Source organism: Panthera tigris, chromosome C1 (assembly GCF_018350195.1).
Source record: "Panthera tigris isolate Pti1 chromosome C1, P.tigris_Pti1_mat1.1, whole genome shotgun sequence".
NCBI lineage: Eukaryota > Metazoa > Chordata > Mammalia > Carnivora > Felidae > Panthera > Panthera tigris.
The window spans coordinates 20,876,133-20,898,987 of NC_056667.1; the positions used below are offsets into that span (position 1 = coordinate 20,876,133).

A 22,855-nucleotide genomic window follows, 5' to 3' on the forward strand; every position below is an offset into this window, starting at 1 on the left:
TGCAAATATTTTTTTGAGAACCTGCATTCAATCATTTTGGATATATACCCAGAAGTGGGATTGCTGATCATATGACAGTTCTATCTTTAATTTTTTTGAGGAACTGCTGTATGGTTTTCCATAGCAGTTTCAACATTTTATGTTCCCACCAAAAGGGCAGAAGGGTTCCAATTTATCCACATCTTTGTCAACACTTCTTATTCTTTGTCTTTTTAATTTTATTTTTAAGTAAACTCTATGCCCAACGTGGGGCTCGAAGTCACGACCCCGAGATCAAGAGTTACGTGCTCCACTGACTGAGCTAGCCAGGCACCCTTATTTGTCTTTTCTTTCTTTTTTCTTTTAAAGTGTATTATTTTGAGAGACACTGGAGAGAGGGAGAGAGAGAATCCCAAGCAGGCTCTGTGCTGTCAGAGTGGAGCCCAATGTGGGGCTCAACCCCGCAAACCATGAGATTATGACCTGAGCCAAAATCAAGAGTTGGACACTCAACCGACTGAACCACATGGGCTCCCTTATTTTTCTTTTTTTGACAGCAGCCATCCTAATGGGTGTGAGAGATTTAACCATTTTTAAGTATGCAGCTTAGCCTTTGATTTTTAATCTAGTGCTTTTTCTATTATACTCTACTGCAGCACTCTCTCTGTGAAAAAGAAAAAGAAACTTGGAATGAGGCAAAGGAGACTTGTAGGGGCACCTGGATGGCTCAGTCAGTTGAGCATCTGACTCTTGATTTCGGCTCAGGTCATCTCAGTGAGATGAGCCCCGCATCAGGTTCTACACTGGGCATGGAGCCTACTTAAGATATTTTCTCTCTCTCTCTCTCTCTCTTTCTCTCTTTCTCTCTCTCTGTCTGTCTCTCTCTCTCTCTCTCTCTCTCTCTCTCTCTCCCTCCCTCCCTCCCTCCCCCTCTGCCCCTTCTACCCTCCATGGCAGCATGCACTCATGTGCTCTCTCCCCCTCTCACAAAAAAAGGTAGATTTCTAAGCTACCTATATGTTCTTCCAATTATTATAAAAGGAAAGAACATGATAAATTTTAAGTTCTACAAACCTGGATTTGAATCCTGTTTATGCAACTTACTAGCTATGAAGGCTTGAGCAAGCTTATACAGCTGTTAAGCCTGAACTGGCCCATCACTAGTATTAGGAAGACTGCTGGGAGGGTTACAGATCTATCTCTCTCTCTCTCTAAAATGCCTAATTAAGGGGTTAGTAAATAATTAAGTGCATCATAAGTAGGTAGTATTATGTAAAGCAAGTGACAAGAAACAAAATAGGAACCATACCAATTTTGGTAGCACTATAGATGTTCTCAATAGGAAATATTTCTCCTAGCCCATATAGGAGAACTTTGGCCAGAGCTGGAACCAGCTGGGTTGTAGTGATCAGAACATTCACACAATTCTTTCTAGAAGGGAGAAAAAATAAAAAGAAAAAGGTGAAACCAAACTAACCTGGGAGCAAGAATTTGAACGGGCCTTCTCTTTGGGAACTAATTAGTAAAAACTAACCTCAAAGGGCCTGATATTTGTTCAGGGCCATGTTCAGTTACTGGTCTAATTATCTCAGGTTTATTTATTTCCTATATTAAAGGACAGTGATTCTATATATATAGTGGGCACAGAGTAGCAACTTGATTCTTGCTTCATTTCCCTTCTAACCATTCTAGCTCACTGCACTCGTTAGCAAATAAACCACCAATCCATGTCACTGACCCTACACGCTAGGAAACCAGCAAAAAGGCTTATAGTCACAGTGCTATTTCATCTGAATGCAACTCAGCCCTTAATAAGATATGACTTAAGTCCTCTTTGCCTTTTACACAAAAGCAGCACCAATTCCAGAATACATGTTAATTTCACATGTACTTTACCTTCAGGAATACCCACCCTTCAGTGTCAGTTTTACTGTTTGCTCTACTAAGTTGTAGATCTGGAATTCCTGCTTTGAGGGAGGGAGCAATAGGGTATTAGTGCAGACTGTATTTGACTGTATTTATTTCCCATTCTGAGCTTCAAGCTGAAATATCCCTAAACTGCTTAATATATTCCTTTTGAATCCTGCCTTCCTAAGTGGGTTTTGGTACATTTCTTCAGAGTGTCCTGTACCTAGAATATGTGATGTGTCTCCTACATGGATTCTTTGATGTGACTGGGCCATCTCCTGGCTGGAGATTATTGGTCACTGAGCTTTAATTCTGTGAGAAAAAAGTAAGGAGAAAGAAAAAGGCTTTCATGTATAAATATTCTCTTAAAATTCGAAGGTGTGCTGTTAACGCAGAATGACCTTACCTCCTACCTACCCTACATGTTTTCCTGCATCCTTTAAACTCCTCTTACCACGAGCCCAAACCTATGTTAGAGAGTGGCCTATCACGGACTGGGGTAGTAAAGAGTGTTTCTTAGAGAGGGTGAGAACTAAAAGAAGTACCATACCTGGACTGGATGAGAAGTAAGGACTTTAATGCAGTTCCTAACCAGGAATCTGTTAAAACTTCAATTTCTGCTCTCAGTCTCTGCAGTGCTTCCTTTCTCTGGGGACTGAGCAGGCCTTTCAGAATAAAAGCAGACACATTTATCATTTGACAACATATCCTTGCTGACACCGAGGAAGCAACTTCTAAATTCAATTTAGAAACACTGTGAGTCACTGAAATATTCTACCGAGCTAACAGGTTTCTCTTCCTGGTAAAACCCTAAAGTAGCCTACTTAATTAAGAGGTCTTTTTGACTTTATCAGAATGTTTTGCTGGGGGGTGGGGGGCAACCACCACAACAAAATCAGCTGAAAGAAACACTGTGATTAAATTCTGCCACAAGCTCACTCTTTTACCACCACCCAGTAACATAATTTGCAGACTGGTGGACCATCCTTTGAGGAGCACTGCTTTAGACGTGATATCAAGAATCAAAGGGGGCAAAATGAAGGTTATAGTTGGGAGTGTCTGCAGCATTTCCAATCTCTCTAAAGAAACCAAAGCCCGGGGAGGAAAAGGAGGTTGCCTAAGATCACAAAGCAGGTCAGTGGTTTTGGTTTCAGAAGTCTTTGCACTGCCTTGCACTGCTCCCGTGGGACTGTGCTTTCACAGCCCTGAGATTCCAGGTTCAACAACCAACTCTATGAACATCATTTATTTGTACATACTTACTTGTGAAACAACTCCAGATAAGAAGAGACTAAAACAGTGCTTAACATCAGACAATTAAACACAGAACAAAACAGAACTGATCTGATGGGAGCATGTTATCAGACACTTGAATTATAATATTCAAATAATCAATCTGGCCCTGTATTTTCTTATAATGAAGGTAGAAAGAGAAATCCTATATTCTACTACAAATATTCCATAAAAATGGAAGCATTTCTGTGAGAACTGTGCATAATATGTTTTCAGATTGATGGTTTCACAATGCAAGCCTAGAATTACAGGACTTTCAACATCTCTGATAAAACAACAAAACCAGTATGTGACCCACACATAAGTGTATATGTCACACTCTTAACTAATAATATGATGTGGCACTTTGTTAATTCTTATTTTATAAAATACAGGTAGACAATAGTTTTAATATGTTTCCCAGGGTAGGCTCAGGGGATTCTCACAGAGCATCATATCACTTTCTTCAGAAAACCAGGTCCTGGTACTCACTGGGCAAAAAAAGGATCAGATACTTAGGTTGTATATGAAAACTAACAAAAGAAAGGCTAATATCTGCAGAGAGTAAAAGCAAAAAGATGGAGGTGTCAAAATAAAAAGTACTAACTCTGAATCATTATAAAAAAATAGGCCATAAGAAGGGGAATCTAAAAAAAGCAAATTAGATTCCCAAAGCCCAGATGCCTGTGATTTTTATCTGGTACTGGAGGGCTCTAAAAGAAATGAAACAAATTATCTTTGAAGTCCTATTTTTACTTTCTGCACCAAAATGTAAAGCAGCATGGTGTGGCAGGAGGACTCTCTTGATCCGGGGTAATATACCACTAGACTGTGCATGGAATCCCCGAAACTTCATGCGACATTTTGTTTATATGCAGATCTTTGAGGGTAATGGTTCACAGTTTAATTTTTTTTTTCTTATAAGGGTACATCACTAAAGAAGGAACTGCATGAGGGTGCCTGGCTGCCTCAGTCATTAAGCATGCGACTCTCGATCTTGGGGTCGTGAGTTCAAGCCCCATAGTGGGTGTAGAGCTTAGTTAAAAAAAATAAAAATAAAAATAAAGAATAAAAAAATAGATAAATCTCTTACACTTAAAAAAAAGGGGGGGAGGGTGGGAACTGCATGAATGTAAAGGGCACTGGACCAAGAGTTAGGAGATTGGATTCCACCTGTGACTATGGGTAAGCTGCCCTCAGTACTCTCATAATAAACATTTCTCAATGCAAAATGCAAAATGAGAAATGTCTCTTCTAATTTGAACAACCTATGGTTAATTAATTAATTACAAATAATGGAATTTTAGGCATAGTGACAGCCGATATTTGAGGTATTTCTGGGCAGAAAGGATTTCCAAGGTCCAACACCTGGCCACTGCCAACTATAATTCTGGACCTAGTTTTCCATCCACTAGAAACCTAGTCACTAGTTCTACCTGACAGAGGGAGACACAGAATCCAGAGCTCCGAGCTGTCAGCAAAGAGCCCGACGTGGGACTCAAACTCCTGAACCGTGAGATCATGACCTGAGCCAAAGTTGGCTGTTTAACTGACTGAGCCACCCAGGAGCCCCTCTACCTGACTTGTTCTGATGGTTAGATAAATCAGTCAAAAAATATGGCAACCTATTAGTTAGTACTGACAATAGTTGTGAGTCCAGAATAAAACAAGTCATCAAACATAATCTCTGGAACACATTTCCTTTAAAAAGGTATTTGTCTAATAAACAGGAGAACTTTGCAAAGCAATGCTAAGAGAAGTGCGTGAGAAATGTCAAGCTTCCTCTTCAAAGGGTTTCAATCAAACCTTAATTTTTTTAATACAAAATTAAAATGTTATTGCAGCCCCAATTCCTAGGCAGTTGCTAGGGAGTTCTAAGGGATGCCTGGAAAAGAATGCAAGAAGTCAGAAGGAAACAGAGTATCAGACTGGTCGTATGCCACACTTACCACCCACATTGCTTTTATGCTTATCGTAGATTTCTCTCACTTTTCGGTAGCGGAAAGCCAGTTTTCTCATCCAGTCCACACCTCCTTGGACACCCACAGAGGAACCATGGCTGCCACCGCCTCCTGATCCACTGAAACCATCTGTTGAGAAACTGTAGTTGCTGCAGAGAGACAGGATGATGAAAATTAATACTGCTATTGTCTGAGGTTTTTGGCTGAATGCCACCTGGGATTCTCTGTCCTATTCCTGGCATCTGACATCAAGTCTAAAGGCTTTAAGAACCTTTTCCCTTCCTTAATCTCTGTGTGTCAGAATCTATCTTCCATTAGTCATCTCCCTCACCCCTATTACTGCTATCAAAGAAAGGAGGAGAGAGAGGGAACAAGAGGTAGGAACCATTCAAGCACCAACTTCCCCTAGAGGTGGTCATGGTTTAGAGTGTCTTTTCATGAATGACAGCATATCTTACAGTGAAAAAAAAAAAACACCAAAACCCCGGAATATAACATTTTTGTGTACACACACACAGACATACACACAAATGATGGCAACTATGGAAAGTGGAGAAACATGTGAAGAAATAATGGAAGGAAATAACCCCAAATACTAATAATTGCAAGATAAAATGGAGATATTCTTCAGAGATGTTAGCTGGTTTATTAAGTTCATGGGTCATAGTGGTGACTTTAAAATGTCCTCAAATTCTTTAATACTGCTCTCTTGTAATTCTTTTCTCTATAGGTATGGACTGCATTTAAATATAAACAGGATGTGGTCGAAGCAAGGGTGTTAGACCTCAGAGACTAGGCTTCTCTTGCTCTCTCTTGGATCACTTGCTCTGAAAGACATCAGCTGTCACATGAGAACACTCAGACTGCCCTATGGAGAGGCGTACAGATAGTGAGGAAAAGGGGTCTCCCACTACCAGCCGCAGGTGAGAGGTCGCGAGCAGCTCCTCCAGTTCTAATCAAGCCTTCAGATGGTTGATTTTAGCTCCAGCCAATGTCTTGATTTTAGTTTCAGACACCCTGATTCAAAAGTACCCAGCTAAGTCACTTTCAAGTTCCTGTCCTATAAAAACTATGAGATGATAATGTTTATAACTTTAGGTTACTAGTTTTGGGGTCATGTTACACAGCAACAGTTAAGTAATACAGTGAAACAGGCTGGGAGAGATGAACACTTCCTAAGTAGAGATTGACAAAATGACGGACAGAATTAGGGACAACCTGGTTCAACTGAAAGTCAAAACTGAGTTCAATAGGTGTTAAGATTCTATATCTAAGGAAATAAAGTTGCCAAGACATTTCGGTAAGTACTGGTTAGCCATGTGTATAAAAGGAAAAAAAACCACTAGGGTTTAGGTGGATCACAACTGCTTCAGACCAGGCTCTTTCCTAAAAAGTCCAGTGAAATCTTGCAGGAACGGTATGCTCCATGGCTGTGCAAGCACAACACGCGTGACTGGATGCTGTTCTTGATGTGGAACCTTCACCTCGTTCTCAGCCCTACAGGATTAGGCCCTCAGGGAGAGGCATGCCCAGCTCTGCTCTATGTTTGAAAATTCATGGATGAAACAATTTTACAGGAGACACAGGAAAGAACTTTTTGCCTACTGAAAAGGGACAAACACCAAAACAAATGAACATGAAAAATGGGACGGTCTTTTTTTCTTAAGGTCTTCAAATATAAGCTAGATAAATTGTTGGATTATTCTTAGCCAAGACTGCTGGGCCAGGAGACAGCAGCCAAGAGAGATATGAGGAGGCCGAGCAGGCATTTTGCCACGGAGACCCGCTTGGTTTAGTGTTCCCTGATAGAACATTTTAAGATCGCCTCCCATAGGGTTAGTCCTGACACCAGCAGACCCCCACAATTAGGTTCCTTGGTAAAACTCCTGATGCTTATTTGTATCTAAAACTAACCAGTGTGGAAGCACACTCCTCCTGACTGAAAATCTAGCCAAAGAGAAATGAGTGCACCCTTTACTTTGAAATGCTTTTTCCTCATCCTGTCATTGCTCCCCATTCAAGGCCATACTCAAATTCTGCACTGAGAAGGCCGCTCCAATGTTGGCAACCAGCTGCTCCCCGCAGACGCCAGAATTACTTTCTTTTCTGTGCTCCATCACATTTTCTACTGTCACCTCTGCACACTGCCATCGTTAACTGTTTGTCTCTGTCTCCTCTACCAGACCGTGAGAACTTTTAGGGCCATGTCTTACTCATCTTTGTTTTCCTCTGAACCTAGACAGTGATTGTGTACAGGCATTCTGATGTTTAAGACATCACTGTTTCTATCACCTCAAGTCTTGGCCATTGTCATCAGAAGCCACATCTTCCACATGCACCTGGTCACACTCCTGTTAAAAGATAAAACCACACACTATTTCAGTCCAGGGAGTAGAAGCGCTATCACCACCATGACATATTGTAAAAAGACCACAAATTACGGCAGATGATGAAATACCTCATAGTCTCTCTTGTGTGTGGAGGATCACTCTCACCCCCCTGCTGTCCAACTTCTTTTAAGGCCTAATTCATATCCCACAGTCCACGAAATTTTCCTTAACCATCCCAACCTTCAGGTATGCTCTTATCTCAACAGTCATGGAGTTAACACAATAGCTCAGGGGAATAAACACAAGCTCCCTTACACTGTCAGGTAGGTCTATGTCCTATACTAGACTACAGTGTAAGTTCTATTACACTGTAGCCCTCTGTTGGCACAACCCGTATCTTTGTACCCTTCTAGTCTGGTCCTATGTAGCATGTGCTCTTACATGGTATGTACCCAACAAATTTTTGCAGATGAAAGAGATACTGGTAGAGTATGGTATCAAAACAGAACGACTGAAACAGAAACTTGTACATCCAAACATAGGAATTAGAAGTGGTCACCTAAGTTAATCTCCTCATGTTCTAAAAGTGAGGCGACATGAATGATCCAAGGTCACAGAACCAGTGATAGAAAGAAAACTAAAAAGAGCCTCAGCCTTCTAATTTGAATCCAAGGTTCTTTCCACCACACCCGTGCTACTACTGACATAAAATGCCACCCCCTGCCTAACTCGGAGAGATTCACTCCTCTGACACCACCTAGGGCAATGTTGTGATGTCCACCTGCATCAGAATCCCCTGGGGAAGTTTTTAAAAAATGCATATTCTTGGGTCCACCCCAGACCTACTTGAATCAGAATTTCTGGGAGTGAAATCCTAGAATTTTCATTTTTAACAAGCTCCCCAGGTGATTCTTATGCCCCCTAAAGTTGAGAACCACTGACCTGGGGGGGCAGGAACACATTCAGGTCAAATTCTTCACAGAACTTTCAGTCCTGAGTGAGGACTATGTCTAGAAAATCATTACAAATACAATTTGGCAATAATTATTGGCACAAAGTAGGTTTTCAATAAATGTTTGCTGAATAAAAACTATGATGTCCTAACGTATCAACATGTGAAGTTGAGGAAGATTAAGCATTGTGGAGCTTAGACAAAAGTACTGGGGTTTAGAGCTCTGGTAATACAGTTTGTTGGAGAACTGTCCACTGAGTAGAACTAGATTGTATTTAAAAAGAAATAGGATTACTTTGTGTTTATAAAATGCTATCTTATTTTTTATTTTTTTAGTTTCTTTTTAATTTTATTGAAGTAATCTCTACACCCCATATGGGGCTCAAAGTCACAACCCTGAGATCAAGAGTTTCATGCTCTTCTGACTGAGCCAGCCAGGTGCCCCACTATCTTATTTTTAATTAAAAATTTTCACTGTTTTTAAAAACTAGGTTATATAAATAGTACACTGTTTGAAACTCAAAAGAACATAAAGTGACAAGTCTGCTCCTTCCAACCTCTGTGTCCCAGCAACACATCTTCTTCCCCAGGTAGAACAGCTGTTATTAGTTTCTGGTGTAGGATCACTGTTTAACTGAAGCCCAGAATGCGGAGATAACTTTCCTAACCTGGAACTCACTCTCTGGTCTTCTGACTTCCCAGTCTTGTGCTGTTTCTACTACACCACGGTTACCTCAAAGGTGAACTTAAATGTCAAAGCCAAAAATATTCACCAAGAAGCTCTCAGTGTTACTGGTTTTCCTTGCATCTAACTATAAAATGATTCTGGACATCAAGGTTAATGTACACATGGATAATAAGCATGTATAAATTATAATGAGTTAGTAGAGCAGCCATTCACAGATCTGACAAATCAAGAGATTTTATTTTAAGAAGGTAAAACCAAAAAATAGTCAAAATATAATTAAGAGTACAAAGAATCAAACCCACCTTGTATATATTATTTAAGATAGGTGAATAAGTAGGAACGTTGGTTTACATTTCACTGTTTTTGCCTGATGGGCTGACATTTCCCCTAGATCTAGATCACTTCCAAATAGGCTAACAAAAATCAAATTTTTGAGCCAATAAAATTGAGGGCCAGTACCAAGACTGGTGACATAGCCAAGGCACTGTTCTTATAAGACTATGTATGCCTAAGTGGCCAGCTGACCTCTCCACAACCACCCTGTCTCACCACATTTCCTCTAAAAACAGTAAGCTTGGCTCAGTAAATAGCTATGGAACAAACAAAATGTTTTACTGAAGTACAGAAACAATTTAAAACGCTTACCTCTAAGTCATTGAAAAATAGATGTGTATCAGCCACTTCAAAAATCATTTCCTCCATTGTTAAACCTGAGCCAATCACTACTGTTGGGTCCTGGAAGGCAGTAAGTGAAAAATCTGTTTGACTTGGTACTAACAGCACTGGTTCCAATCTTTAAATATTTCAGAGTTATTCTGGGTCAAGGCCAAAACAACACAGGCCCACTAGCTATTACTGATGCAATTCCATTCACAGTTACAAGAATCTGGGATTGTGGAAAGTTAAAAATTTTAGGACTTCGTTTTTAGAAAACTAAACCCACTTAAAAAAAACAACAACAATCTGTGTAGAAATTTCCTATTTTGTGAGAAATGCTATCTATTGCTAAAATATTACTATTGCAACACCCATTATCTCTCTTCTGCCTCCCCACCACACACATGCCTATACAGTATAATACCAGAAGTCAGTTTTCTGACAATCTCAATAGCCAGGAAATAAGAAAGCCTGAGAAGCCAAAATATTTATAGGAAAACCAATATATTTAGCTTTAAAGTGAACCATCAAGAACTGGAAGGTATTATGCTAAGTGAACTAAATCCGTCAGAGAAAGACAGATATCACGTTTTCACTCATATGTGGACCTTGAGAAACTTAACAGAAGACCACGGGGGAAGGGAAGGAGAAAAAAATAGTTACAAACAGACAGGGAGGGAGGCAAACCATAAGAGACTCTTAAATACAGAGAACAAATTGAGGGTTGATGGAGTGGGGGGGAGTGGGGGAGAGGGGAAAATGGGTGATGGGCATTGAGGAGGGCACTTGTTGGGATGAGCACTGGGTCTTGTATGTAAACGATGAACCATGGGAATCTACCCCAAAAACCAAGAGCACACTTTACACACTGTATGTTAGCCAATCTGACAACAAATTCTATTAAAAAAAAAAAAAAAAATTAAAGTGAACCATCAGGTTTTCACTTAGAGGCTGTAAGTGAAAGGCTTTCACTTAGAGGCTCTTATTTTACATATTTTTATAACCACAGTGTATGAGTTCATATTAGCTAACTAGCCTAGATAATAAAAGCCTGTGGAAGGTACTTCTAACAGAAACATTAATGACAATAAGATAAATGGGAACAGTAAGAGAGCAAAGGAAGCAAATATTTTCGTAAAATTTATTCATAGAAACTGAAAAACAGAAGTCTGGAGATAATTCAGTGTAGAAATACACAGTTTATCCCTCTATTAAAACTGATGTTTAAAAACAAAACAAAACAAAACAAAAAACATGTTTATACTGATGACTAAATAAGTTAACTTCTGCTTGATATATTTAGTTTAAGAAGGCATGTAATCTATTTTAGAAAAATATTTTATACTTTTATATATTTAAAATTTACATATCTGGCTTACACACAGCTAAATAAAATGCTTAGTTTGGGCTGTTAAAAGTGATGTAAAGGTTAAAAGATCAGTCTTTAGAATATATAATCCTGAGACTCCGCTCTGTTTTGAGCTTCATTCCCATAACTTAGTCTTTATAAAATAGTACTCTTGAACAACGTCAGCTTTCAGCACTGGTTCTAGGTCTAGTCCCCAGCTTTATCAACTCTGCCTGACCACGTAGCCTGCCTGGTACAAGCCATCAGGAAAAGTTTTACATGGAAAGTGAAAGGTGAACAGGGTAAGTTGGGGGTGGCAGAGAAAGTGACCTTGGTTATCTGCCCATATAGTGAGGGGAAGGGCAATTACAATAAATGAAGAAAGACTTAAATTACCTTTCCATACTTCTGAGCATAGGATCCAGTAAGAAGAGAGTGAAATATGATGATGGTTTCATCCAAGTCCCACAGAAATACCCGCTGAGGAAGGAAAACATAAAAAATAATGAGTGAGCATCTTTTCTAATCACAATGGAATGAGACAAGAAATCACTAACAAAAAGCTAAAAAAAATTCACAAATATGTGAAAATTAAACAACACAATCTTAAACAACCAATGGATCAAAGAAAAAATTCCCAGTGAAATTATGCTGAGATGAATGAAAATTAAAACACAACATACCAAAATTTATAAGCTGCAGTGAAAGCAGTGTGGAGAGGGGAATTCACAGCTGTAAATGCATGCCTTAAAAAAGAAGTAAGATCTCATTCAATAATATAACTGTACAAATTAAGAGCCAGCAGAAGGAAGGAAATACTAAAGGTTAGAATGGAGATAAATAAATCAGAAAGCAGAATAATAACAGAGAAAAACCAATAAAACCAAAAGCTCTTTCTTTGAAAAGATCTACAAAATTGACTACTTTTAGTTAGATTAACAAAGAAAAAAAAAAGAAGACTCAAATCAGTAAAATCAGAAATGAAAGTAGGGATGTTATTATCAACTTTACAGAAATAAAAAGAAATATGAGAATATGATGAACAGTTGTACACCAACAAATAACTTAGATAGAAATGGACAACTTACTAGAAATACACAAAATGCCAAAACTGACTCAAGAAGAAATGGATAATCTGAATAGACCCTTAACTTACTGGTAAGGAGGTTGAAATCAGTAATCAAAAAGATACCAAGAAAGAAAAGCCCAAGACCAGATAGTTTCACTGGTAAAGTCTACCAAATATTTAAAGAATATTTAACACCAATCCTTCTTTAACTCTTCCGAAAAGTCAAAGAGGAAGGAACACTTCCTAAATCAGTCTATGAAGCCAGCATTACCCTGATACTGAAGTCAGATAAAGATACGTAAGAAAACTGCAGACCAGTATTTCTTACGAACATTGATACAAAAATTCTCCACAAAATACTAACAAACAAAATTCAGCAGCATACCGAAAGCATTATACATCATGACCATGTGGGATTTGTTCTTAGAATGCATGGATGGATCAACATAAAAAAATTAATTAATGTAATATGCTACCTTAAGAAAACAGAGGAAAAAGAACTCCAATGGTCATCTCAACTGATGCAGGAAAAGCATCTGACAAAATTCAACACTTCCATGATAAAAAAAAAAACATCGAATAAACTAGGAATAGAAGTGAATTTCTTCACATAATAAAGACTGTATATGAAAAACACAGAACTAATATCTTACTCAATGGTTGAAGACTGGAAGCATTACCCCTGAGATCAGGAATAGGACAAGTATGCCTGTTTTCACCACTTCTATTCAACATAGTACTAGAAATCCTAGCCAGAATAATTTGGCAAGAAATGGGGAAAAAAGGAACCCAAATTGGAAAGGAAAAAGTAAAATGATCTCTGTTCACAAAGACACAATCTTATAGGCAGAAAACCCTAAAGAACCCATAAAAAATTGAAAGAGCTAAAAAATGAACTCAGCAATGAGGTGTACTTCTATATACATGCAATGAATAATTCTCAAAGAAATTTAAAAAACAATTCCATTTACAATAGCATCAAAACTAATAAAATCCTTAAGAATAAATTTAACTGAGGAGGTGAAAGACTTGTACACTGAAAATTATAAAACACTGCTAAAGGAAATTAGACCTAAATAAATGAAAAGACAACTCATGCTCATGGATGAAAGATTTAACAATGTTAAAATAACATTCCTACCCAAAGTGATTTACAAATTCAACACAATCCCTATCAAAATCCCAACAGTGCTTTTTACAATTTCTTTTCATGTTTGAGAGTGTGTGCGTGTGTGTGCATGTGCACACATGTGCACGAGAGCAAGAAAAGGGCAGAGAAAGAGGGAGACGCAGAATCCTAAGCCCTAAGCAGGGCTCGAGCCCATGAACCACAAGATCATGACCTGAGCCAAATTCAAGAGTGAGACACTCAACTGACTGAGCCACCCAGGTGCCCCCTGCTAACAGTGCTTTTTAAAGAAATAGAAAAACTCATCCAAAAATTCATATGGAATCTCAAGGTACCCTAAATAGCCAAAATAATCTTGAAAAAGAACAAAGTTGGAAGATTCACACTTCCTGATTTCAAAACTTATTATAAAGCTACAGTAACCAATACAATGTGGTATTTGCATAAGGATAGACACACAGATCATTCAAAAAGACAAGATAGCTTAGAAATAAAGCCTTATATATACATGGTCAATTTTTGACAAGGATACTAAAACCATTCAACGGGGACAGGAAAGTATTTCCAAGAACAGGGGCTAGGAAAATTGGCTATCCATATGCAAAAGAATGAACTTAGACCCTTACTTTACACCATACACAAAAATTAACTCAATATGAAGAAAAACTTAACTCAGTATGAATTAAAGACCTAAATTTATGAAACTTACAAACTAAAAGAAATTCTTAGAAGAAAACATAGGTAAATATCTTCATAACCTTGCATTTTTAACATTAAAAGCACAAACAAACAAACAAAAATATATAGGACTTAGCGGCACCTGGGTGGCTCAGTCAGTTGAGTCTGACCTCAGCTCAGGTCATGATCTCACAGTTCATGTGTTCGAGCCCCACCGGGCTGTGTGCTGACGGCTCAGAGCCTGGAGCCTGCTTCAGATTCTGTGTCTTTCTCTCTCTGCCCCTTCCCTGCTCGCACTCTGTCTCTCTCTCTCAAAAATAAACATTAAAAAACATTAAAAAAAATAGGACTTCATCAAAATGTAAAACTTTTATGCATCAAAGAATACTATCAGATAGAGGGTAAAAAGAACCCACAGAATAGAAGAAAATATTTTCCAGATCATATATTTGATAAGTGATTAGTATCTAGAACATATAAAGAATTCTTAAAAGTCAACAACAAAATATCAAACACCCTAAATCAAAAACTGGGCAAAGGATTTGAACAGTTATTTCTCCAAAGAAAATAATACAAATAGCCAATAAATACATATAGATGTTCAACATTATTAGTCGTTAAGGAAATGTAAAAAAAAACCCAACAAACCACAATGAGTTACTACTTCATATCCATTAGGATCACTATTATTTAAAAAAAAATTTTTTTTTAATGTTTATTTATTTTTGAGACAGTGCGAGAGACAGAGTGCAAGCAGTGGAGGGGCAGACAGAGGGAGACACAGAATCTGAAGCAGGCTCCAGGCTCTGAGCTGTCAGCACAGAGCCCAACGCGGGGCTTGAACTCACGAACCGTGAGATTCAGGTGCCCCAGGATCGCTATTATTAACCAAAAAAAAAAAAAAAAAAAAAAGGAAATAACAGGTGTTGGTGAGGATATGGAAAAATAACTGAAAAGAAAGACTTAGAGATATCTGGATGGCAATCTTCATAGCAGCATTATTCACAATAACTCGAAGATGAAAAACTACTAGTGTCCATCAACAAATGAATGGGTAAACAAAATATGGTATATACATACAATGGAATATTATTCAGCCATAAAAAGAAATCAAGTTCTTTTTTTTCTGTTTTAAGATTTTTTTTAACTTTATTTTTGAGAGAGAGAGCGAGCAGGGGAGGGGCAGAGAGAGAGGGGGGAGAGAGAATTCCAAGGAGACTCCACACTGTCAACACAGAGCCCGATGAGGGGCTTGAACGCATGAACCCTGAGGTCATGACCTGAGCTGAAACCAAGAGTCGGACACTTAACCGATTGAGCCACCCAGGCACTCCCAAAATGAAGTTCCAATACATGCTATAACATAGATGAACCTTGAAAACATTATGCTAAGTAAAGTAAGCCTGACACAAAAGGGTAGATACTGCTATCATTCCATTTATATGAGATACCTAGAATATGCAAATTCATAGAAACGGAAAGTAAAACAGAAGTTACTAGGGACTAGTTAGTGGGAGGAGAGAATGATTAATGTGTGCAGAGTTTCTGATTGGAATTATGAAAAAGTTCTGAAAATAGATAGTGGTAACAAACATTGTGAATATACTTAATGTCACTGAGTTGTACACTTAAAAGTGGTTAAAATGGTAACTTTTATGTTATGTACATTTTTACCACAGTTAAAAAAACTAAGTGAGTTCTCAGTTTTCCCCAATAAGTGTATAGGACTTTAGATTTTCTTTCTTACTTTTCTTTTTAGGAACAAAGGGAAAGAGAGTCCCCAAACATAGCCTCAATTTAGTTATGTCTTAACACCTATCAATGATCTCATTTTTTTTTAATGTTTATTTTGAGAGAGAGAGAGAGTGAGTGCACAAGTGGGGGTGGGGTGACAGAGGGGAAAGAGAGAACCCCAAGCAGGTTCTGAGCTGTCAGCACGGAGCCCGACGTGGGGCTTGATGTCATGGACCTCGAGATCATGACCTGAGCCAAAATCAAAAGTTGGATGCTTAACCAACTGAGTCACCCAGGCACCCCAATAATCTTTTTTTTTTAAGATTTTTTTTTTAAAGTAATCTCTACACCCAATGTGGGGCTTGAACTCACAACCCTGAGATCAAGAGTCCAATGCTCTTCCTACTGAGCCAGTCAGGCACCCCAATGAACTCATTTTTAAATACAGCAACCCCTGCCCCATTAAATGATCATATTACAGAAAGATCGAAAATGAAAACAGAAGAACATAAAAAATCCACTATTATTAGTGTTTTTGTATGATTTTCTAATCTTTTAAATAATGAAGCCAAATGTATGCCCATAATAAATTCTTATTATGTGTGCTTAACCACAAAATACATGAGTGCCAGTCTCATTAATAAGTTAGGAGATCTGGTCGCATGTCTCACAGAGGCTTGGCCTAAAGCACTCTCACCCTTTCATTTTACTTTCAGATTTTTAAATGGAGAACAGTATGAGATTATTTGTGGCACCCTCTGCTTTCTGAATATGATGGAACTGTTCCTTCTATTCTCTGGAACATAGAGAAGAGTTTGTTCTTTCTCTTAAAAAGTTACCCAGCTACCTAAATTCTAAAAAGCTTTTTTGACACTTTGGTGAAAAGCATCTGAAAGTAATACAGTGAGTTATGGGCACAAAGAAATGTTTTTACATTTCTCTTTTCACTTGGCCAATTTCGTTTCTTTTGCCCGGGAATCAAGGGCCATCCAACAAAGAACTACAGTACCTCCACGAGTTTCAGATATGTATGTTTGATAAACTTAAAAAATGAGAAAAAAGTAGGTAACTCAAATGAATTTCTTCCCATACTTCCAATTCACTGTCCTGGGAAGAGCTGGCATCAGCTTTCCTTTTGCCCCGGTTCTTGCCAGTCATGTTTTTTCTGGACTGATCATCAGCGTCTTTATTTGGTGTAGTCTGGGACAAAGCCGGGCTTGTCGAAGGGTCTCCTGGAAAGGAAATCCGAGACATATGGCCAGTAGTCACAGGCTATAAGAACCAGAACAGGAAGATACATAGTCAGCATGTTTTCTGTCCTTAAGAATCATATTGCAGGGATAAAAGGTTGGAGAACCAAACTTTACCTAAGCGATTTAGGAATGTAGACCTAAATCAACATGGAACATCAACAGCTTCTAACATCACAGAGGGAGTTATAATTAGTATACCTGTCTCTCAATGGAAGAACACAGTTATAAAGCTGTTTTGCCTTGAACCTGTTTCTCAAGTTTTTTAAATCAGAGTTTCTCAAGTTGGCACAACTGACATTTTGGGCCAGATAATTTTTGTTGAGTAGATGTCCTGTGCCTTGTAGGATGCGTGGTTAAGCAGTACCCTTGGCCTCTATCCACGAGATGCCAGTAGCACTCCCCACCCACAAGACAACCAAAAATGTTTCCACACATTGCCAAATGTCTTAGGTGAATGGGGGAGGGGAGCGTGGCACAAAAAAATCCCCTTTAGTTGAAAACCAGGACTCCAGATGTGTTTACCAATGTAAGATAAAATACAGAAGGCAGCAGGACATGTTGAACTACCTTATACAGATATAATCAGTAAAATTTAGACTGGGAAATGGCATGAGATAAACAGTCCAGTTTCTTCACAAATACAGTATATTGGGGAACAAAAAAAGGGGAATTTATAAGTTAAAAGAGACATAAAATATACATCCACCAATCCCAATGTATGGGACTTACTTTGATCCTAATTTAAATAAACCGTAAAGGAAAAATAAAACTAACATTTATGAAAACACTAGAAATAATACCTTTTAGGATTTTATGATACTAAGGAATTACTAGTGAATTATTTTAGATGGGATAATTGGCATTGTGGTTATGCTAACAAATATTTATTTATCTTTTAGACATATGATGCCCGGAATTTGGGGAGAGAATTGGATGTAGCTGAAATATGAGTTGTTAATGTTGAAGATGGATGATGGATACATAAAGGATTCATTATACTATTCTGACAACTTCTAGGGTTTGAAATTCTCCATTATTAAAAAGTTAAAATCATTATGAAGAACAAAGATATTTAGAGATATGAATTCAAAACTAAGGCATCAACACATGTAATTATTTCAGTCATTAAGTCTGAAGCAGTGACCATCTGTAGGTCTATTTAGTTAGAAGACTGGTGAATGCAAGGTGCACAGAAAACTGCCTTAGCTGATAGAGAGCCCTGTTTTTCAAAATGCATCAGTGTTAACAAAACAATAAACAGTCCTTCCTCCTGTTATGTGATGTGACAGCCAACCACCAAATTTTCCTGAAAGATAGAGACAAATAAGAAGCATATACATATGTTTACTAATGTGCTTAGTATAAAGCCTTTATGTCAGGGTTTTTTGTTTTAACCTGGACATCATAATTCATTGATACATTTCAAACCTAAATGTAAAGGTTTAAATTTGTAGGTTAAATTTTATGTATTTCTCTGAGGGGGAAAAGACCATAGCTTTCTTTAGAATCTTGGAGATCTATGACACAGAAAAAGTTAAGAACTACTGCTCTGAGGCCTCGGCAGGTGTCCAAAATATGCATAGAGTAAAACTGGAGTCCTCCACCTTTTACAAAATGTGCCAAGATTCTAAAGTTCCTGGTCACAAGCACATTAAAGCTAAAGGGTGGAGTGGGAGTCACAAATAGTCTTTTCATTCTTGGTACTTTTCTATTCATAGCATCAGGTATTACCTCAGCCTGCCAATGACTCATCACATGGTCGGGTTCCAATGTTTAAATACTCCTCACCGGAGAGGGAAAGCCAAAAGCACAGTAACAGTGACTTAGACCACAACAAAATGAACTTCACTATCATCTCCTGAATGAAGTGCCCTTAAGCCAAAGTTTTTAGAGTGATGGCGCTTACCAGAAGGAAGTCTCTGTGCTGTAGGTGCGGGTACCATGACACTAGGCTTCTCGGTCTGGTATGTGGCTGCCGCTATTGTGGTACTCTCAGCGTCACTGTTAGTCTGGCCTGTGACTCCAAAGCTGGAGCTGGGGTAGCACGTCTGGTACTGACTCTGACCAAGGATAGTATAGGTAGGATAGTCCTGTAGACCAAAGGGAGTAAGGGAGGAAAACAAGACTCCTAAAGCAAAAGTTGATTTCAACACAAGAGACTTTCATGATCCTCTTCTTCATAATCATTTTCCTAAAACAATTAATTTGACATCTCATTTACCCATCTATAGCTTCCATCTAAATCACTGATTTCCAAAATGCATTCTGTGGAAACCTAAGAGTCAAGAGGAGATACTTCAGGGGCTGTCTTTGGAATGACCGGAAGGATGAAAGTGAAGGGTCCCATGAACTCTACACACAATGTCTTTTTTTCTACTTCAACAGCTTTCTTTCTTTCTTTCTTTCTTTTTTTTTTTTTCTATTTTAGGTACCGAATTTCTGTGTAAATTTTTTCACAGAACTTTGGAAGATTCTACTCTTTAGGAAGTTTATAAACAACTCCGCTATATGCTAGTGCTTTCTAAGAACGGATGAGCTTAAACAAAAAAGTACATTATCCTACATAACTCTCATTAAGGTTTCCTAGTTTAAAATTGAGTATCTCTCTTTCTTTTTAAAATAATCAAGTTTTCTTTAAATATGAAGTTTCTTTAAAATATTTGGAGGGAATTTTTTATTGTTTCATGAGCACATACATGTCAAAATTTATCAAACTATAAATTTAAATCCATGCAGATTATTATATATCAATTATACCTTAATAAAACTGTACAAAAAAATGCATATGATGTTTAGCTCAAATATATACCTTAAAAAATTTCCACTGATACTGATGTTAGTAATAAGTAGGAAGAAGCTAATCAACCAGACCAATTATAAGTAGTACTGAGCATCTATCATAAACCAAATACAACTCAGTATGTGTGTCCATGTATGAGCGGGAGAATGCAACATTAAAGAAAAGAGTAAGTTGGGGGCACCTGGGTGGCTCAGTCAGTTAAGCATCAGACTCCTGATTTCAGCTCAGGTCATGATCTCACAATTTGTGAGATTGAGCCCCACGTCAGGCTCTGTGCTGACAACGTGCACTGGCTTGGGATTCTCTCTCTGCTCCTCCCCCACAATGTGCACTCTCTCTCTCAAAATAAATAAATAAATATGCTTAAAAAAAAAAAAGGAAAAAGTAAGTTGTACTGGCTGAACTCAAGGGAGTTAAAAATCTAGCAGGAGAAGACAAAAAAAATTCCAACAAATTGGCAATAAATTATATGTCAAAGGAGTGAAGTACAGAGGAAGACAACTATCACTGCAGACTGGTAGTCAGAGAGCCTTTTTGAAATAAACAGATGGAGGGAATAAGAGGATGAATAAGCCCTGAAAAGGTTTTAAGGGACCAGAGTTGCTGAGTCTGGTTGAAACAAAGGTTTGAATGAATTATGCAAGACCACGAATGTGACTTGGATTCTTTAGGCGATGGTGTATAGTTTGTGTGGGGGCAGGAGATAGGGACTATCAAAATCAAACCCACAAATAAAAATACAAAAAGATTCTGGGGCGGGGGTTGCCTGGGTGGCTCAGTCAGTTAAGCATCTGACTTCTGCCCAGCTCGTGATCTTGTGGTTCACAAGTTCGAGCCCCACATCCAGCTCTGTGCTGACAGCTCAGAGCCTGGAGCCTGCTTCAGATTCTGTGTCTCTCCCTCTCTCTGCCCTTCCCCTGCTCATGCTGTCTCTTTCAAAAATAAATAAACATTTAAAAATTTTTTTAATAAAAAAAAAAAAGATTCTGGGCAGGTGACTGATGGGATAAAAGTGGACTTTTGAGAAAATTAATCAGATTGTGTTTTAAAATCTTTTTTTTTTAAATTTTTTTAGTAACATGGGGGCTCGAACTCATGATCCTGAGAACAAGAGTTGCACGCTCCACCAACTGAGCCAGCCAATTAGTATTTTAGAAAATGGATAGGTAAAGGGAAAAACTGGAGAGTAGATGAAAAATTAACTATGGTAATTCAGGATTAAAGGGGAAAAACTAAAACGAAACGGTTGGATTGGGAATTGGTGAGGGAAAAAAAACTGAAAACTGGTCTGGTTTGAGGCCTAGGTTTATTTAAAAATGGTCTCATTGGTAACTGAGAAGTCATAGGGAAAAGTGGTTTTACTTTTTTAGAGGACAAGGAGACAAAAAACGGTAGAATGAAAGTCTAGTTTTTGCTATGATGAACTTAGGGAAATAGCAGGACATTAAAGAAAAATATGTCCATCAATCAGCAGGAAGCTTGTAGATATCATGAGGTCAGCACTAGAATGTTCATTTCAGAAATAGTAAATGGACATTGTGAACGTGGTAAAACATTTCTGGGGATGGAATAATAAGCATGTGGAAAACTACAAAGACTGTCTACAGTCTATGTAGAGAAAACAAGATCAAAAAGAAAACCTATGAAAGGAAGAGAGATAAATGGTACACTGATGTACAGCAGAAACTCAGTAATTTGTGAACTATAAGAATGAACAAATGTAGGAACAGTCAAATGTAGAAAGATGAACCAGAATAGTCATGTTAATTACAGCCAGAAAAAGAGATTCATGGAGAAAAGATTCATTGCTACAGAGAAAACAAATAAAAACGTAACAAAAACAAAAAACCCTAAAACACTGAAAATACTGCCAGTGATCTAAACATAAAGAGTTAATAGAACAGTGACTGAGACCAGACCATAAGGAATTCACAAAGGAATGAATGGCTAAATAAAAATGTAGAAGGAACATGCATTTCATAAATATTTATTATGTGTCTTTAATGTGAGTACCAGGCATTTTTCTGAACTTTGGGTATGTATGAGTGAACAAAACTGAAAAATAAATCCCTGTCCCTATGAAGCTTCCATTCTAGTAGGAATTGGGTAGGAGGCAGACACATGTAGTAGGTAAAGGAGTAGATAGAACCATATCATTCAGAGGCTTAGCACAGTAATGAGAGAAATGGATGGCAGTCTGAGAAACCGTCCAGTGTCCTGGTTCTGGTTGTTTCTTAGGTTGGCAAATTGACCATGGAGAGAAGAGCAAGCTTGAAGAACCATATCAAACAGGATGATTAGCACAGTACCTGGTTTGAGATGCTGGAAACTGCTGCTGTTGGAATATTAGCCATTGTAGATGAAGTGGATATCAGGCTGGCATTTGTGCTTGAAGCTATAGGATTGAGAATGTTAAAAGATATTAAAGATACCATGTAAAAGGCTGGAAGAAATGGAAAGTATATTGTGTTTTAAGATCTATAAGGAGATAAAGAACATTGGCAAAGAAACAAATACTAATTTTACTCTTTTGGATGCCACACCTTACTCTAGTCTTGACTAGAAATAAAACAACTCAAACATTTTTCTGTTTCAGCTTGAGTCTTTAATTCTTCCTATTAAAGTCCTAGAAGGATTCACATATAATGTGCTGGTTCATACTAATGATATCAATAGAATCAGAAGCTAAACCAAATCATTCCAGTCTATTTCCTGAAATAGCCATTGAAAAATGACTCACTGGCAATGTGACTTACTGACAGCCAACAGAAACAAGAGCTCTGGTAAATCCACAGGTAAGTCCTATACTGTGATATTTCTTATCACTTGCCCCAAATTATGCCTTTCCTAATGCAACATAATTATTTTGAGAAATAGAGCTGATCCCCCAAATTCTAACATGCCTGGAGTTGCTTCTTGGGCTCTACTCAAATAATGGATTACTAATGTGGATCAACAAACACAACGATTTGGCATTTAATGATTTTACCAATGAGCCTGGAAAAACTTGGAAAATATTGCATATTATTCTCTCCAGGTAAAAATGTACCCTGTAAGCTATTTAGGCTGCCTGTCTTGGGACAGGAATCTGAGTTAG

The 22,855-nt window shown here is 38.0% G+C and overlaps 1 protein-coding gene across 2 annotated transcripts in view; it reads right to left on the bottom strand.

Moving 5' to 3' along the window:
• The window catches only part of EYA3 (EYA transcriptional coactivator and phosphatase 3), a 95,694-nt gene that overhangs the window by 14,018 nt on the left and 58,821 nt on the right, over nucleotides 1-22,855 (bottom strand). For both annotated transcript variants that reach the window (XM_007097926.3, XM_007097927.3), the window contains 9 exons: nucleotides 22,068-22,153; nucleotides 18,865-19,048; nucleotides 16,798-16,937; nucleotides 11,492-11,575; nucleotides 9,736-9,825; nucleotides 7,413-7,471; nucleotides 5,109-5,269; nucleotides 2,438-2,552; nucleotides 1,289-1,410 (listed from right to left, as the gene is read on the bottom strand). In XM_007097926.3, the coding sequence (XP_007097988.1) occupies nucleotides 1,289-1,410; nucleotides 2,438-2,552; nucleotides 5,109-5,269; nucleotides 7,413-7,471; nucleotides 9,736-9,825; nucleotides 11,492-11,575; nucleotides 16,798-16,937; nucleotides 18,865-19,048; nucleotides 22,068-22,153 (1,041 nt within the window). The remainder of the gene's footprint in view (nucleotides 1-1,288; nucleotides 1,411-2,437; nucleotides 2,553-5,108; nucleotides 5,270-7,412; nucleotides 7,472-9,735; nucleotides 9,826-11,491; nucleotides 11,576-16,797; nucleotides 16,938-18,864; nucleotides 19,049-22,067; nucleotides 22,154-22,855) is intronic.